At 41.7% G+C, this 14,200-nt stretch overlaps 1 protein-coding gene across 1 annotated transcript in view; it reads right to left on the reverse strand.

Annotated features, from left to right (window-relative positions):
• Positions 1-5,384: 5,384 nt before the first annotated feature.
• LOC147379423 (uncharacterized) overlaps positions 5,385-14,200 on the reverse strand; it is a 41,161-nt gene continuing 32,345 nt past the window's right edge. The window contains exons 14-18 of the mRNA XM_086415134.1: positions 13,242-13,380; positions 11,799-11,852; positions 11,459-11,539; positions 8,691-8,960; positions 5,385-6,880 (exon numbers count right to left, since the gene is read on the reverse strand). Coding sequence (XP_086271260.1) covers positions 6,861-6,880; positions 8,691-8,960; positions 11,459-11,539; positions 11,799-11,852; positions 13,242-13,380 — 564 coding nt within the window. The 3' untranslated portion in view covers positions 5,385-6,860. The remainder of the gene's footprint in view (positions 6,881-8,690; positions 8,961-11,458; positions 11,540-11,798; positions 11,853-13,241; positions 13,381-14,200) is intronic.

A 14,200-nucleotide genomic window follows, 5' to 3' on the forward strand; every position in this document is an offset into this window, starting at 1 on the left:
TCTATTTTAATTCTGAGGCCATTTGAGTGAAGTTACAGCCTGTGAGTATATACTTTATTATTTTTGTTCAACATCTGACTCTAAAACACATAAAAATGTTTTTCCCTATTAACCACAGCTCAGTAACATACTGTGCATTAGCCAAATACATAATAACATCCTCCAACTGGGAAAAACATCATTAAGAGGCTTTCTAGTTACATTATTCTAATTTTTGTGACCCCTTGGTCTCTCAGGGGAGAACTGTTTCTAAATTACAATAAGAAAAACTCTCCCTTTGCTTTAAATTATATAGAACTCCTGCCCAAACCACATGGATAATAGCCTTGCTCTGGCTTGAGAAATGTGCTTTTTAATTCTTTAAACAATGAGAATTTTAAAAGATTTACCTGATGGAATACCATGTAATTTTCGAACTCTGTTAATCACATTCCTCCTTAATATGAAAAGGCCATAAAGAATGGACTATTCAGAGTCCGCCCCTGTCCCCCCTATCTTTTCTCAGGTGAGTCCTCCCCTCAGAACTCAATTCGTATCCCAGTGAATAGGGAGGGGAGTGTATATGGCCACCCCAGGTCCTCACCTGTGGAGAGACGTACTCGTTTTTCAGAGTCTCCCCCCGCCAAATTGATGTACAATCGGATAGAAATCATCAAGCTAAGATCCCATCACATGCCTCCTCTTCTTTAGGGACTCCTCCTCAAGCTTGGATGGCTAGCAGGTAATTCACAGATAGGAGTTTCTTGCCTCTGAGTACTAGGTTTGGGGTGGCTGGCTTTGATCATGGCAAGAGCTCAGTGGCTTTGATGGACTGGCACCACTGAGTTGCCCGTATCCCATCCCAGCCCCTCCTTGGAATGGCAAGGTTGTCTGGCCGGTTGTCTGTGCCTGGAAATGAGGACAGGCAAGACTGTCAACTGTGCTATAGACTGGGTTTATACAAAGGATCACAGGTATCTCCTTGGTTCCAGAAATTGCCATGACATATCCTTCAAAAACATTACCAGCCCAAGAAACATCTTTACAACAAAGTCCATTCTTCACTTCAAAACTTGACCAGTTTTCTGGTTTTTCTCATTTAAGCCTAGTCTGCCATTTACAACTTGTATGATGTGACCATGTTGTTCTAACCTCTCCTTACCCATTTTCTCTTCTAAAAAGTGAAGATAGGGACTTCTCTGGTGGTCCAATGGTTAGGGCTCTGTGCTTCCACTGCCGGGGCTACCAGTTCAGTCCCTGGTCAGGGAACTATGATCCTGTAAGCTGTGTGGCACATGACCCCTAAAAAGTGAAGATAATACTAGAACCTACCTCAAAGGATCAGATCAAGGGTTACATGGAGCGACTCCTTCAAAGCATTACCAGTGCACCTGGCATGTAATATGTACACAATAAATAGAAGCAATTTTTGATTATGATTATTAGCCCTTAGGTTTGGTGATGGGCCAAATGGGTTTGCTCTTTGCTACTATTTTCATCTGTGAAATTCAGAAAACTGTAGCCCTATTTCACAGCGCTATTGTGAGGACTGAATGACTCAGTACAGTGCTGGCCTCTAGTCTGCACTCAACATCAAGGTTTTAAAATTGTTAGATCATTTGCTTGAAGACCTCAGTGATGCCTTGTCCTGCCAGGGCAGTTGCCCACTAGGGGCATTCAAGCAGAGGAGACTGTCTGGCCAAGACACGATGGCAAACAAGCAGGGTTCTGCCTTCTCAGAGCAGAGGGTGGGGAACAAGGTAACTTAGGAAGACTGAGGGCCCTCCTAAAAATAGGCCTCGGATCTAGCTTATTAGAGAAATTTGATAACAGATCACTTTTTTAAAAGGAAATAAGAACGACTGAATCTGAGAATTAACATAAAAAAACAGCTGACAGAGGCCCCACTGAAGGCCCAGAGCTTTGGGGAAAAGGGGTCAGTTCTGCGGAGAGATCTGGCCAGAGAGCCACAGGTGGGTGTGTTACAACTCAGAGATGCACAAGGGCCTTAGACACCCTAATGGGGAAAGAAAGCCTGGGAGTCAAAAGGGGAGAACACCAGCTTTGTCTAAAGCCAGAAGGGACAGAGGCCAGAAGTCCCTGTGGCTGTGTCACCTGGGCCACGCAGTTGTCCCTGTTTGAGGACTAAACGGTTGGTTCCAGCTAGCGTAACTGTGGCTTCCTGTTTTAAGGCAAAGTGCATCTACAATACTGCCATGGACTGAACGTCTGCATCACATATGGAACCCCCGATCCCCAGTGTGACGGTATCAGGGGTGGGGCCTTTAGGAGGTTAGGTCATAGTGGGATTAGTGCCCTTGGTGGCTCAGACGGTAAAGCGTCTGTCTACAATGCAGGAGACCCGGGTTCAATCCCTGGGTCAGGAAGATCCCCTGGAGAAGGAAACGGCAATCCACTCCAGTACTATTGCCTGGAAAATCCCATGGACAGAGGAGCTTGGTAGGCTACAGTCCATGGGGTCACAAAAGTTGGACACGACTGAGCGACTTCACTTCACTTCAAGAAGAGACTCTGAAGGGACTTCCCTAATGGTCCAGTGGTTAAGACTCCGCCTTCCAATGCAGAGGGCACAGGTTGGATCCCTAGTCAGGGAATTAAGATCCCATGTGACTTGCAGTGTGGCAAAAGAAAAAAAAAGGGGGGGAGGGCTTGTGTTAATAAATTAAAAAAAAAAATAGAGACTTGGAGAGGTCTCCCCCAACCCCAATGTGAGGACACAGTAATAAGGTGACCTGCTGCAAATCTGGGAAAATTTTCACCAGACACCAAATCCACCAGCAGCCTGATCTCGGACTTCCCAACTTCCAGAACTTTGAGGAACACACTTCTGTTGTTTAAGCCATTCAGTCTGTGGTATTTTGTTGTAGCAGTCTGAGCTGACTGAGAAAACTTTTAAATAAGGAAGAAAGTCCAACCATATTTTTCAAAAATTGAATTGTATCAGCTTTTCGGTTGACATGTACTAGGTCAGAACAACTCAAAACTTTTAGTTATTTGTATGTATCTTTTAGTATGATATTAAAATTATGAGTATAAATTATGACATCAATGTAATATCAGAGACAATACACTCAAGTAACTTTTTTCTAGAAGCAACAGGACTAATGCTTACTCAGTGCTTACTACGTACCAAGAGTGTTTCTACAAGTGTTTATACCACAAATGTACAGAATCCTCTCAAAAACCCTGTGAGGAGGCACCATTGCCTTCCCCTTTTTATGGATGAGGAAATAAAGCAAGGGACCATAGAGGCTTACTCAGTAAGTAGTAAACGCTGGGATCTGAGCCCAGGCAGCCTGGTTCTGGCCTGTGCTGGCAACCTTACCCTTTGCTTCTCATAATCAGGTCACAGGCTTCCCCGGTCACTCAGTGGTAAAGAAGCTGTCTGCAATGCAGAAGCCACAGGAGACATGGGTTCGATCCCTGGGTCAGGAAGATCCCCTGGAGAAGGAAATGGCAACCCACTCCAGTATTCTTGCCTGGGAAATCCCATGGACAGAGGAGTCTGGTGGGCTGCAGTCCATAGGGTCGCAAAAGAGCTAGACACAACTTAGCAACTAAACAATAATTCAGGTCACAGTAAGTCATCATAACCATGCAAAAAGCATCAAAGTTACTTATGCTTCTCTCTCCCTCACTACACTGTGAGAGAAGCAAGTACAGGAAAGGTCGTGTCACTCATGTATTTGTGTACTTAGGCCCTGGCACTTAAAAATGGTAGAGAGAAAAAGGCAAATTTTCATGAGTTCCCACGTTTCTCATTTTTAATCTATGAATAAATAAGAAGGTCTTTTAAAAATCAAATCATTTCCAATCACATGAAAAAATTATAAAATGCGTATGTTCCCTTGGCTCAAAACAATTATACCTGCTCAGAATGGGAGAACACCCGTAAAAGTCACCAAGGCTCTTCCTAGTTTTGGATTCCTGGCTTAAAACAAAGGTCTATTTCTTGCTTGAGGAACAGACTCACTGTGGATAGGCTGGGGGCTCTGCTCTGCTGTTCTCTTCCAGAACCTGGGCTGATGGAGCATCAGCTGTCACATGCTCTGGGTGGATGATTTAAGTAATTGACATATCTATGGTCTGGGATTCTGTGGTCCATCAGGAGCAATGTGCCACAGAAGTATTACCAGTGAACTGGAAATGGGGTTATTTCCCACTGAAGATGTCATAGATACAAGCTACGAGAGACCCAGTCATCTCAATGGCAGTCATCTCAATGGTTGGTTCACATACTGCTCAACAGGAGCCAGTCAGGGGTCCAGCAGGGCGCCTCAACAACCCTGCATCAGCCCTCAGTAACCCCCCAAACCAGAGCAGTGCCACTTCCGAATGTTTCACCAATGCAGCTTCCAGGTGGACTTCCTTTCACAAAAGGCTCCTCCAGCTAAAGAAAACATGGAACTCATCCAAGCCCCTCCCTGCAGTTTTTATGTCACAAAACCATCTTTTAGATTTCCCAACTTGCTTGAAAACAAAACACTGCTATAAATGCACAGATAAGACCCCCTTCTAAAAATGAAACTCATGTCAAAGGTTAAAGCACACAGCAAGAATGGACTTCTGCAGAATAAAGATGGCAGCCTAACTCCAGGCTGCTTAACTAGGAATTTACAACATGATTGGAGTAAATTGCATGAGTCCTCTGGAGGCTCCAGGCTGGAGGTCTCAGTTAAAAAAAGCAGGAAGAATGTCAGAACTCTGCACTCAGAATTCTACCCCAGGGCCTCTGTTAAGTAGCAGCAGCCACAGAACCATTATCAGAAATGCTCAAACCCCGGTGTGTAGGCTGGAAGATATGTAATCCCAGCAGTCGGGATCTCTGCCTTCAGCAAGCAGCAGGCTGCTTCACCCTGAGGACTTCCAGCAATGGCAATAGGCTGGACCAACTGCTGAAAACAACCATCCTCATGAGAACACACTTCAATTCAGCAAAGATGGTGTCCTCTTTAGAAAATGGAGTGAAAACACTTCCACTTGACAAAGCAGGGGAGAAAGCCTGTCCCCTAAAGCACCCCCCAAAATAACAAAACATGTCCCAAATGTGCAGGAAAATCCTGTTACAGAGACACACAGGTAAGGAGCTCATTATGAAAACACCTGGTTTTAAATATAAACGTACCTTCCCATGCACAGGTGGGAGAACACTCATTCCTGGAGTCATTCCTGGAGGGAGAAGGGTTATGGGATGTGGGGGTGCTTCTGAATCTGTGAAAACTCCTGGGTTAGTTGCCCCTGCTTTACCCTCACTCAGCTTTACTCCAAGAACTGGGTCTGGGAGTAAAACCAACTAATGCCCGAACAGCCAAGATAATAACAATCAAGGAAGATCATGCTTTAAAAAGTAATGTGTAAGTAAATAATAACACAAAGAAGACATATTTGCACCGTACAGATGCATATTTATTGTTCTTCCCTTTATCCACAGTAAGAAAAAGGCTGGAAAGTGTTAGGAAACCAGCTTATATACAAAGCACCTCTGAAATTATGATTTTCTTTGGAAAACAACTTAAAAAAAATAATAAACACTTAAAAAATTCAAGACCTTTAAGTATTTTACACTTCTGAATGTTAAAACTCCATGTGTTTCCTGAAATATAGAGCAATTAAAAATAAAAACTCATAAAGTGACACTGATTTGAATTCCACTGGATCCCTGATCATTAATAATATCAATACGTTCTTCCCTATAAAATGAATTTGTTCTTCACAGGCAAAGCTATAAAGTATGTTTCTCTGATTAATTCATTAAGATTGAATTTACTCTCCAGCTACTGTCAACAGGAGACTAATGGTAATTTATAGTTTCTTCAAATAAGTTAACAAAACATACCCAAAATGTTAATCACCACACGCATGATTCTGGGAGAGCGACAATATCTATACATATTAAAAAAACAAAGATTTCACCCATTAACAAGAGCCAATATGGCCCATGATTCCCTGGGGCAAGTCCTCTTCGAGAAGAGATGACAATGTTCCTTGGTCCTGACTAAGGCCATTTCTAAGTGGCATTCCCGCACTGCCCGCCCCCCACAACCCTCCCAGAAGTAAACAATCCAGGGTCAAGGTCAAGAAATGCAGTGTTTGGTGATTTCAGAAGGTTGATGAAATCTGCAGGGACTCTGACGACGGACCCAGGTGAACTTCCCCAGTGAGATGAGGCCACCACCTGCGAGTGTTTGCACCAACACGGATGGGGAGAGGATTCTAATCCTTTCTAATGACCCTTGGGCCAGGTAACATGATTGATTTAATGGTTTAACAGACCACCAGCCAGACTGGTTAGTAATAAGACACGGAAATCACACCTCACATAAAAAGACATACTGGACCCGGCAGCACATGGGTATTTGACTGTATGGGAGCTAAAAGAACAGGAACCTCTCTTTATCATTAATGACACGAGGAAAAAAAGCTAAGTGAAATTGGTGCAATTTAAGTACTCCACCACTTAATTGCTAAAAAGAAATGTTCCAAACGCTTGATATGAATTTCATAGTTCACAGACGCCAGTAGGAAAATTACCACATTTCTCGCCTGACTGCTGTTGAGTCATTTTAGGCACCCTTTATAAGTGTATGTGTTTGGGTGGGGAAGCCGGGTGGGATGGTGAGAGTGGAAGGTACAAAAAAAAAATTCTTGATATTGTAGAGGTTTTTTTTCCTTCCTCAAGGTTTCCAAATATTTCACATTCCCTTTGCCCCTGAATAATGTGAGCTGCAAGCGGTCTATGAAAGGAGCTGCTTCCACAGGCTGTGTAGCTCTAGGTCCCGAAGTCTGTGCCTTATTACCACGGAGACAGTCTTTGAAGGCAGAGTTCCTGAGGCTTCCTCTTCCAGCTCATCTTTCAAACCTCACGTTTCCTGTAAGAAGCCTAACAAGGGAGAGAAACGAATTCAGGGATTCATTGTTGTGGGGAAAGAGCACATGCGTTTAAAGAAAGTCACTTGTCCGTTTAAAAAAGGAACTGCTAGAGTGGCTGGGTTTTCCTGAGATGAAGATAAACCAGTGCAATTTTTTAAGGCTGCAGTTATAAGACACTAAAATGCCCTGATAAAGACACAAAATTCAGCCAATCACCCAGATACTTTGACTACAGGAGGGCAGAAAACACTGGAAAATTTCTGGCTTTTTGTTCGTCTGTAACTTATTGAAGATTTTTCTCCTATTCAATGACAAATTGGACTAGTAAGCTTTTATGATACATTTCACTGCCAAAAAATGTCACAAATCCTTATTCAGCTTTATGTGGCGCCAAGTTAGGCGTCTAGCGAAGTCAAGAGCAGATAAAAACAAAACAACCACTCATTCTACAGGATCTGTGAGATGGTCAGATTTCCAAACCTTCCTTTGATGGACGAGGCTATGATTGTTTCCTTATCACAGCAGAGGCCAGTACTGTTGATAGGCAGAAGTGCCTATATGCAAATAGGGAGATTTCCACATGTGGGCCTCAGTGATTTACATAATTTCAACATATTCAAGAAAAAGAAATTTGATATTGAAACTGGCTCTTCTATTGCCTTGCAGCTCTTGCATCCAAACTGGTGGGGGCGTTCAGAAAGTTCACCCTCCACACCTGACATCATCCTGGGCGGTCACCCCAGACTTTAACTTTTCATATAAGCTTTTGGGGTGGCTGACACACTTTTACATTCTTTAAGGAACAAAAAGTCCGAATAGAATTCCAAATAAAAACCTCTCTCTGACTTGCTTCTGAGAAGGAACACAGCATTTGTTAATCATGGTAACAATACATATTAATAAAAATCCAAGTTGTGAATTGGTTTGACCTCGGGTCTAACAATATGCTAAGTCAAGCCACAAAAAAAAGAAGTGCTTCAAAACAAAGGAAGGAACCCTGTGGTTTTCTGGACTGAGACCAGAAACAACTCCTTTTAGCGCTCTGTTCCCATCTTTGCTGCTGGAGGCTCACTAGTGCCACCAAGTGGAGCACTGCGTCAATACCACAGGAAGTCTGGAAGGCTCAAGGCTTCCAGTTAGGTCTCCAGTTAAGGACATTATCAATGGACACGAGTTTGAGCAGACTCCAGAAGACAGTGAAAGACAGGGAAGCCCGGCATGCAGCTGCTCATGGGGTCTGCAAGAGTTGGACATGACTGAGCAACTGAACGACAACAAAGGACATTATCTACTCCTGCCGGAGTCTCACTGCCTGAACCTAGAGTTTTATATGCATTATCTCTTTTCATTCTCACAAGAGACCTAGGACATTGGGAGTTTCACATCCATTTGACAGATGAGAATATAGAGGCTTTATGCGAGGTAAGGAATTTGCTTAGTCATAGATATATTACACAACACAGGGAATATAGCCAATATTTTATAACTGTAAATAGAATATAACCTGTAAAAATTGTGAAACACTACATTGTACACCTGTACCTTACTGTATATATCAAGTATACTTCAATTAAAAAAAAAAAACAAATCTGCTTGGTCACAAACCTAGCCAGCACTTGAGACGGTATTCAAATGCTTCCTCTGATGCCACACGTGAATCATCTTTACTTAGATTATGACCCACATGCTTACCGCAGAGCATTTGCGCAATCTTCTGAACCTGAGCTTAGACGTGACTAACACCTTCTAGAGTATAAATTTGCTATTTGCAAAGACACAGCTTGACCCCAAGTAAATGACTAAGATAATTTTCTGCTTACCTCTCAGCACATCTTGGACTTCAACTGAATCAACATTTTTTAAGCAGTTACATAAATTCTGAGCTGTGGCATTATTCTGCTCCTTTTCTTGCCACTTCTTCAGCATCTTAAACTTACTGATCGTAACATTGTCTTCCTTCTCCCGGATAGCATCAATTTCGCTAATATTCAGCTTCAGGTTGGCAATAGCAATCTTTAACCACTCCTTCCCCAGCTTCTCAGCAAGGTTAAACAACTGCGTGTCTGTTAGGGTTTTAGTCTTCACCCCATCTAAAAGCACATGAAGAATTCAGCAGTTCCTCTCAACACTTCATTTATAGTCATTGACAATGAAAATGTATTCTCTTTATATAAAAAAGATACCATGATTTGAAACTTTAACTGCTTTTAAAATAAATTTAAGTGCCAAAAAAGTCCCTGCTTTCCAAACTATTAGAAGAACCAAAGGGAATGATTACACATAAGGTTGAACTGGGATATAATGCTCACAAGGATAATTCAGTGATTCAGGGAATGAAATTGTTTTACAAAGCTGCACAAATTAGGCTGGAGGGAAAAAAAAATCAGGCATCAAAAATAATTTACGTGGCTCAAAAAGAAAAATATACATTTCCCCTTGCCCATCTCTGCATCTTCACATACAAAGTGCTACCTTTAGTAGTCACTAAAGAGGGCAGCAAGAGATATTAACTGCAGTCTCCATTCTGCCATCTCCTGGCATTAGGGGGAAGAGCATATTCCACAGAAAAGTCAGGGGCACAGTGTCTGTAATATCAGTATCTGTTGTTCACTAAGAAACCATGTCATCATTCTGGAAGGGATTATGTTTACCAACACAAACCAGTGCCTCAATACAAAATACCAGCCCCAGCTGGGTTTTCTATGCTCACACTTTTCAGACGGTTGTGCTATGATGCAGCAAAGCTCACCAGCTGTAGAGTCTCATTAAGGATCCTCCAGGCCTTACAAACCCTGGAGGTGCCATGAGAAGAGTGTGAGGAAGAATCCTTCCTGCCCCTCCTCCAGAACCATAACACTTTGCTCATCTAGAGCCAATAGTCTAATGAAGGGAACCTAACATTTCTATTGAACCCTAACCCCCTTAACTCAAGAATGGTTTCTAAAGGATGGCCACTGCCCTCTAGTGGTCTTCTAATGCATGTGGCTTGTGTTCCTCTCTAAAACTACTACAAGAGAAACCACACAGGGAATCCATCCATCAAAGATTCAAGTTCTCAGGATCATCTCCAAACATACTGTGTCAGATTCTATATCTAAATTTTAACAAGATCTCAAAGTGACTCAGAGTTAAGAGATGACTATATTTTAAAAAGCAATCTGGTGATATGCTGAGCCTCAAACTATCAGGATAGTGACTCAGTATCTTTAAAAATGTTGTGAAAATACCTAAACAAAAGTAAATCATTATTAATTTATTTGCTACCACATTGTCTAAACTCTAAAAAGGCTGGAAATCCTTAATTTTCTAGGTAGTATTTGGTCATTTTATTCTATGTCTAGCTACTTGTTCTTGGAGCTAATTTTAAATAGCCAAATAACTGCAAAAAAGGAAAAAATTTTCCTATGTGTCCCATTCAGTTATAAGTGAATAATTTTTGAGGATCTAATATACAACATGATGACTACAGTTAATAATAAATACTATGCTGTACTCTTGAGATTTGCTAAGAGAAGGCCTTATGAGTTCTACCACCAAAAAAAAAAAAGGTGGCTGTGTGAGGTGATAGATGTGCTAATTCATTCGATTGGTAAATATTTCACAATGTATGCTTACATCAAAGCATCCCATTGTGTACTTACATACAGTTTTTATTCGTCAACTATATCTCAATAAAATTGAAAGAATATGTATCCCAATTTGGTTAGGTTTTAAAAATAATTCCAGAGCCTCATTTATTTTGATGTTCATTTAATAGAAATAATAAACAATTCTCTAGTGACAAACAGTAAAATCAGACATACACCATCCTCTTCAACTCCAAGCGGATAACATCTTATTTTAGTCTATAGAGTTTATCTGCTTTTAGATTCACACCTTCTTACAATAATAAAAGGTATTTTGATGAAAGGGTTCATCTACATGAGGCCCCCAAAGCCTTAAGATCTTGTCTTGTGTAATTTGAGTCTGGGTTTTTTAACTTCAATTTGTGAATTCAGTTTGGACTTGAATTTTGAGGTACATACTCCATCTTCTGGCTCCTTGGAGTACTGTTGTTAAGTGCTTAAATCTCTACTGTATTTTCGCAGCTACCAAGCCTTGGTCTCTGCCATTTAAATGGAAGAAATTAACTAGACCTTTATCTCTAATAATTGAGCTGGTGGCTTCCTCCCCGCAAAGATAGTGAATAACTGGGAAGCCAGTGAATGCACACACGGACATTCACTATTCACTTCTTCAGTGAACGCTCTTTATCTTCTACATTAGAGGCCGCAGGCTCAGTGCTGTAGGAAGTGCAGAGATGGACAAGCCGCGGCCACTGACCCTACAGGCTGCAAGACCTTCCCTTGACCCCACTTCTACTTTCACCAAGTGCACGGGAGGAGGAGGCAGTCAAGGTGGAAAAGTAGGCTGGGGCAGACCACCTAGGACCTTTATCCAGGCCCGAGAAGCTTGGACCCAGGGGGAGAGCAGGCACACCTGGGATATGGCTCCAGGAAGACTGACCCAAGGAGAACATGTGTCAGATGAACGTCCTGGGGGAGACCAGAGGAAGCGACTGAGAGCCACAGAGGACATGTTTACAAACCTGAACTGTCAATCTGCTTCATTCTTTTATCATAGACCATCTCATCAGGTAAGCTGCTACTCATTTTTCGTCGCCTGTTACCTTTAAAAAAAAAAAAAAACAAATTGGCTTTCCCTTATGGTTTTATTATCCACCCATCTTTAAGCTGAACTTCTAAAAAATCATTTTAAAATCATCATTCTGACAGAACAAATTAAAAAAGGATTCAAAGCTCATTCAGATAATTAAGAGTTATGGAACACTTAACAGATCCTGAACATTACTGGATTTGCAAAGCAGAATGAAAATTCTAGTGGATGGAAGGAAGAGACGAGTTTAATGTCCACTTACAAGCACTTACCACTTGTGCTGCTTTTTGAAATGTTCTGGTTCTGATGATGCTGAACCCAGTCACCTGTTAAGGTACAATAAGCAGCAGTTGGAAAAGTGGTATGAAATTGGAATTAAAGCATCGATGTGTGAAAGCACGTGAAGCTCTAGGGTTTTGGTAATCTCTCTCAAATTCAAATGCGGGTTTTAACTTGGTATGTATGCAAATACCCTGAGCTTGAACTCCTTCCAGCATGTCTGGTGGGACCAGTGTCTCCCATATTTCAGTCATCTGCACACTGCTGGCATGGTATCTGCCACACCCAGAGGTCAGGTGAAATGTCATTCCTTCCGTATTTCTCTAAATCTAAAACTACTATAAATAGAACATTGACATCATGTGCCATATGGAGAAGGAAGCCTTAAACATTTTTAAAAAATAAATAACATCTTTAAATTTTAAGTGTATTTATATGTACCCCACTCCAGTATTCTTGACTGGAGAATTCCATGGACAGAGGAGTCTGGTGGTCTACAGTCCATGGGGTCACAAAAAGTCAGACATGGCTAAGCGACTAACACACACACACGCACAAATCGTAAAAGAATCTCATATATGTATTATCATTATATATACTTAGTGGGTTCTTTGCAGAAACTTCATTATGATTTGACACCACCTGCCCCATGAGTTCAGCCCTGCTCTAACAGATGCCTACATGTTGGGCAGGCCTTCCACAGGTCGCTTGAGTGAAAACATCTTATGAGTGATGGGCAATTTCTGTTCATCGTTAGGATAGGCCTCCCCAAAATAACAGAAACCAGAACCATCTTATGAGGCAGAATATTATTAAATAAGTTTTAAAAAGAGTCTTAAAAGGTGGTCTTTAAAACTGCAAAGAGACTTAGTCTGGAAGAACATCTGTTATTCAGGTTGCTACATATTAAATATCTTTATTACTGAGGCATTTGCTATGATTAAAAAGTAACATCTTTCAGGTTCACTTATTTGAGCAAATTAAATAATACAATCCCCAATACAGAATCCCAAAACTAGGACTCCTCTGGGTAAGTAACTGTAGTTTGGATAAAAGGGCCTGTTTCAAACTGGCTAATTTAAGGGTATAATATTGAGAACAGCATTCACCCCTATACAAAAGCTTCCGGCTTAACCTAGGACAGAATCCCAAATGGATTAGATTGGGTTTTATTTCTGGAGTAGAAAGCCTCAATAGCAAATATGGGCTCTGTGCACCTGCTGAGTGTGGGGATTTGACGGTGGGGGCCTGAGAACCAGAGCCGGCACGTCTGTCCCAAGAACTGGGGCCTCTGCTTCTCTTAATCAAATTTTTTGATGTTATGATGATGGGACAGATGAGTACTCTATTTGCTTTCCACCCGAGCCACTCCCCCCAACCCTCCCCAACCCCCCACCTGCCAAACAGAGTTTTAATTCAAGATACAAGATACTCACACTCTCTCAGTTTTGCTTTCCATACAATTTCCTCAGAATCCATTTCAACCAAGAGTAATTTAAACTCCACTGGTTGCTCCAGATACACTTCAATATAACTTTTCAATTTTAAAAGTGAACCATCCACAAATTCAATTTCCTTAAAAAAAAAAAAAAAGTGGTTTTCTTAAATTTACAAGTTGCATTAATTAACAACATAAAACGTCAGATAAGGAATAAAGGCAATGAGAAGGGTTAGTGCTTCAGTGGACACCCACTGAAATTCTGACCTTGTAAATCCACTCCTTAACCACACCTCCTCTCACTCTCCCGCTTTCAGCCCCTCCTTACTCTTAGTCAGAACTGTTTTCCACCTCATTGAAGCTTCTAGTCCCATGGCCCTTGCTTTCCAAAGTGTAACTTTTCGGCCCTTTCCTGACTTCCAACATTTCATGTTCCTCAAATGGAACCTGTGCTCAACCATCAGCCACCCTCTCCCAGGTGCTTTAAGCTCCTCAGCACCTTTCTCTTAGATCATTCTCTGATCTGTCCAACTGATTTCACATTTACAGAACTACGTGCAGTGTTGTGTCCACATTCCCTCATTGAACACCACCTTCCCCCAACAAATCCTTTTATCACTATTTTATGCATAAAGGATCCCAGAGAAGTGAACGAATTTGCCCAAGTCCACATCTAAGTGGTGGAACTGGAATTGGAATTCATGCCTGTGACTCCAAAGTCTGAGCTCTTAACCACTATTCAGACTGTCTCCTGGCTTCCTGTGCCTCTGCTTCTCTCCAGACTGGCTAGCAAGAAATACATCTTAAAAAAAACATCAGTGAACTGCACTGGCGGTCACCATCACAAACTAATGCTCTTAGTCTGCTCCTCTTCCTTTCTGTTCCAAGTCACTAGTATTATCCTCCTAACCTTCCAAGGGTCAGTCACCAAGGTCTACAAAGCTGAGACAGCAGCTC

The sequence above is a fragment of the Bos grunniens genome, chromosome 1 (assembly GCF_055505025.1).
Source record: "Bos grunniens cultivar Pamir isolate PY7600 chromosome 1, Bosgru_T2T1.0, whole genome shotgun sequence".
NCBI classification, from domain to species: Eukaryota; Metazoa; Chordata; class Mammalia; order Artiodactyla; family Bovidae; genus Bos; species Bos grunniens.